The 4,725-nt window shown below is 37.8% G+C and overlaps 1 protein-coding gene and 1 pseudogene across 1 annotated transcript; both read right to left on the reverse strand.

Annotated features, from left to right (window-relative positions):
* On the reverse strand, positions 1-1,137 carry LOC107869122 (annotated as a pseudogene).
* A 2,403-nt stretch (positions 1,138-3,540) lies between these two features.
* LOC107869123 (probable leucine-rich repeat receptor-like protein kinase At5g63930) lies at positions 3,541-4,233 on the reverse strand. Its single transcript, XM_047411529.1, has one exon. It carries the CDS (start codon positions 4,231-4,233, stop codon positions 3,541-3,543), a length of 693 nt encoding a protein of 230 aa, XP_047267485.1.
* Between the last annotated feature and the right edge of the window lie 492 nt (positions 4,234-4,725).

Below are 4,725 nucleotides of genomic sequence, written 5' to 3' on the forward strand. Positions count from 1 at the left end.
TTACTTCTCCCAGGCCTTCATCTTGGAAGTCAAGTTCTCAATGAGGGATGGTATTTTGCTGACCAAAATCCATGATTTTTTCGTACGTTTCAAATTGATGTGGACATCTTTCCCAGCGCTGTAACGATTTTCATCCTTTCCATACTCATCAAGCCAGCTTTCCTCTTGGGATGCATGTTTCCATTTTTCCATTTTATTCGGAACATCTTTCCTGCTAGCAGCTTCCTCTTTGGCTTTCACCACCTAATCATCCATGCTTGAAAGCAGACCAGAGAGATCACTACCAGACTCCATAAGCTGGATTAAAATCTGGCGTGCAGTCTCACTATCTACATCCATATGAACACTCCTGTAGATTTCCTCGAGCTCATTCTGTCTCTTAAATATCAATTCTCTCAACTTACTGGTCTTTAGAGCACTTAAATGTTCAACTTCTACTTCAGCCGGTTCAATAATGTGAATGGCAAGGGATCCTTGTCTAGTTATCTCATCAATAGAGGAAGAAACTAAGGAAGTGATATGGTTAAACCTCTGTTGTTCCTCCATTGGCATGTCCATGAGGTTCCAAAGTTCTATTAGAGAACTGCTAAGATCTTGCATTCTTTCTAGCCGCTGCTGCTTCAATTGCTTCAGTGAATTGACTTCACTTTTAAAGTTAGCAAGTGTTTCATTGCTTATGCTCTTTGACTGTCCATTCAAATGATTCTCCAAGCTTGGATTGATATTAGCTATTATTTTCTTGAAATCAAGTGACATAAATACTGTAAGTTCATGAATTGCGCTCATATAGCTATTCACTCGTTGCAACCGGAGGTTCGTTTCAGACTGAAGTTCCTAAGGATGTGACTTCAGCTATGCCAATCGCTTAGCTGTCAAGTCTTGTTCATTAACTTGAACATCTGTGGGACTGATAAATCTGACATTTCCTGCTATTTCTGCACAAATTGCTGCTATCTGTGTTTCAATGTTCAAGAATTCCTTAATCCTTTCATGTTTCTTTGTCTGTATGTCTTTTAACACAGGATCAATAATCGCCAATTTCTTCTTGAGGGTACCTTTCATCTTTCTAGGCAATGGCAAAGAAACTTGTTCTCCAAGGGTAGAAACAAGTTTGGAAATTTCTGCCTCTGCTTCGGAATCATTTTTTTTTTACATCTGGATTTTCAGGGTTGTAGTTATCATCCTCCGAGTCATCCGATGGAAGTCCAAAAATATCATCTAGCTTCTTCCCAAATGCCGCAGCAACAGCTTCCTTGGGATATACTTTCTCCCAGCTGTTAGTGACGGAAAGGTCAGTTCCTTGACTATCATTAACCAAGTCAATGCAGTCAACTTTGAAATCACAACCAGGATAAAGCCAGCCGTTATCATCAGGTGGAATGTCTTCTTTTAGCAGAGGTGGCTCCACACACAACTGGTGAAATCCACGCTCTTCTTCCAATGGATTTAATGAGAAACCTCTGCCTCTCATTTTGATTTTAAATAGGTCTTGTCCAGATGCTTCCTTGATCAAGCAGTGTTTATCTTCGGAATACAATTTGAAACCTTTTTCTAATAACCGACCAACACTTAACAAGTTCTGGTCCAAATCGGGTACATAAAGAACATCAAAAATTGTTTTAGTGCCCGATTGTGTTTCAATTGTAATGGTTCCCATTCCTTTTGCTGGAATATAACCACCATGGCCGATCCTAACTTTTGTAACTTTAGTAGGGCTAAAATTTTTAAAAATATCTTTATCGCAAGTCATATGATTTGTGCATCCGCTATCGATCAGCCACGACTCGCTTGAGACACTCCTTGCTAAACATGATGCAACAAAGAGTTGATCCTCTTCTTGTTCATTAACAACTCGAGCCTCTGCATCTTGTTGCTGAGATTTATTTTTATAGATGATTGCTTCATTCCCAAGATGATTACAATTAGTGTACTTAGCATTAGGCCTCTTCCAACACTTGAAAGGTGCATGCCCGAGCTTGCCGCAATGCTTACAAGGAGGGTAGTTTCTTTTGAAACCACGTGTTTTGTTTTTGTTGCTTTGCACTGCACCTTCTCCATTAGTTGGTTTGTACTTCTTATTCTTATTCTTCTTAGAACATCCATCATCGTGATGCTTGGCTGGTAAGGCACCTTTGACAGATCCTCCTCGTCTCATAACACGTCGTTGCTCTTGTGCTTGAAAAGCACTTAAGAGCTCTGGAAGTTTTATCTTGGACAAGTCCTTAGTATTTTCTAAGGTTGTTAAGGTAGCCTCAAATCTTTCAGGTGCCATTACTAGGATTTTCTCAACGATCCTTGAATCATTGAAAGCAGAACCCAACAATCTGATGCGATTTGCTAAATTAAGGAGTCTTTCAGAGTACTCCTTTATGGTTTCACTTTCTTTCATCCTTTGCATCTCAAATTCACGTACTAGATTCAACACTTGCATCCCTCAAATCCTTTCATCTCCTTCGTACTTAGTTTTGAGATAATCCCATACATCTTTCGCTGATTCAAGAGACATGATACGAGTGAAGATGTTAGATGAAACTACAGTAAATAAGCATGCCATTGCTTTTGATTTCCTAGTATTCTTCTCCTTGTGAGTTTTAATCTGCGCCACCGTGAGATTGTCTGGCAAGGGAGCTATCTCATATTCAGCTGCAACAGCATCCCAGTGATCCAAAGCTTACAGATATATCCGCATTCTAACTGCCCAGATTTGATAACTTTCTCCATCGAAAGTTGGTGGTGCCATTGAAGAAAAATTTGCTTCTCCATTCATGGTATCCACTGGATGCATACACTCACAGGTCCCTTAAGATTAAAGCTTGGATACCAATTATTGGCTTAAAACTGTTAAAGAGAAACAACGCAGGAATTCAATTTAAAAGTTGGCCGCAGAAACAGAGATGGAGTTTGAAGAAGAGAATATGCAGAGAGACAGAGAGAGATTATTTTCTTGTTAAAAGAAAGTCTATAATTGATCATCAACTTAGCAACTTAAATAGTTGCTATTCCAACTAAAAATAGGACAAAGAAACAACCTATATCTACCAAAATTAGAATAACTAATTAGTTTCCTACCAAAGATAGGACTCCTAATTTAACTAGGATTGTACGGAAAAAAAAACTGGAGAAAACAGAAAAAAATAGTTGCATTCTTAAAGCAACTTTCAACAATAAGTTGTACCTCTTGCTATCACTTTGATTACGTAGCGGTAAACCTATTTTGTCCAAGATATAAAAATTGCATCTTGGTTAAGTTGCCAATCTCTCGTGGTAAGAATCTATTAAGATTGTTCCTCGCCAGTGACAAAACTTGCAGCACCGAGATATTGAATATGGAAATTGGGACTGAGCCGGTTATCTGGTTTCCCTTCATCCATAACTCCATCAAATTAACAAGCTTTCCAATTTCTTGTGGAATTATCCCTGCAGTTAATGTGTAATTAATTTTTTTTTTTTTGAGGTAAATAGATAAAATATTACTAGCATTCATAAGATAAAACATACCTGTGAAATGGTTAGCTCCGAGATACAATTGCTGCAAGTTACTCAATTTTCCAATTTCACTATGTAATGTCCATCAAACTCATTTTCCGATAAACCCAATATTTGAAGTTGTGAACAATTTGACAAGCTCATGGGAATATGACCACGAAGCTTGTTTATTGATAGATAAAGCTCTTTGAGTTCCGGAAGACCATTGCATAAACCATTGGGAAGCTTTCCTGATAGGCTATTGCCAATAAATGAAATGACTTCTATTCTAGAAATGCTGAAAACTGAAAGTGGTATAGAACCCGTAAGTTTATTATATTGTATGGCCAACCAGTTCAGGTTGAGAAGATTGATGAATTCTTTTGGAATGTTTCCATGAAGTAAATTGCTAGATAATTCTAACCTCTCCAACCTCGACGCATTCGAGAGAGACACAGGGATATGACCTTCTAAGGAATTGAATGCCAAATTCAACATTTCAAGATTTGAAATGTTAAGAAATGAAGAGGGAAGGGAGCCGGTGAAACTATTATTCTTTAGACATAGAAATTGAAGTTGGTGTAAGAACCCAAACCAAGAAGAAACCTCCCCTCCAAAGTTGTTAAAACTCAAATCAAGAAACTTAAGCTGATGCAGACATGTCATTTCTCGAGGCAAATTTCCATGGAAATTGTTGCTTCCCAAGTCAAGAGAAACAAGAAATGAGAGGTTTCCAAGTTCACGGGGAATCCTGCCTATAAGAGCCATATTAGAAATATTCAAGGACTTCACTCACTGGTGACGAGACTCACAAGTGACTCCAACCCAATGACAAAAAGAAGTAGCGAGAGACCAACTTTCATCCGAGGCGTGAAAGGGATCAGAAATTATTCGAGATTTTAAAGAAAGAGGAGCTAATTGATCAGTGGTAGTGTTGGTTTGGGTTAGAGCTGAAGTAACCATAACATAGTGAAGCAACAAGAGATAGGAGGTGAATTTTTTCTCCATAATTGCATAAATTAGTAGGAAACTGGTATGGCTAGTTAACCTGTGGTATTGAGACTTTACAAGTGAAAATTTTTTAGAATATCTTTTTTGGATACTTCTTTTTATATTATCATCTGTTCCCCAACTTAATTTATTTTCCAGCTTATGTGGGGCGTAGGGACTTGACCATTTGAAAAAAAAAACAAATCAATTAAGTTTTCCAAATAGTAGTTGGGTTGTTAACATGTTTTACACAAATTTATCGGAAAGCAA

This window comes from Capsicum annuum, chromosome 4 (assembly GCF_002878395.1).
Source record: "Capsicum annuum cultivar UCD-10X-F1 chromosome 4, UCD10Xv1.1, whole genome shotgun sequence".
NCBI lineage: Eukaryota > Viridiplantae > Streptophyta > Magnoliopsida > Solanales > Solanaceae > Capsicum > Capsicum annuum.

What these genes read in the sequence shown, in the direction of transcription:
- LOC107869123 (XM_047411529.1), bottom strand. Translation starts at nt 4,233, where the DNA reads ATGGCTCTTATAGGCAGGATTCCCCGTGAACTTGGAAACCTCTCATTT.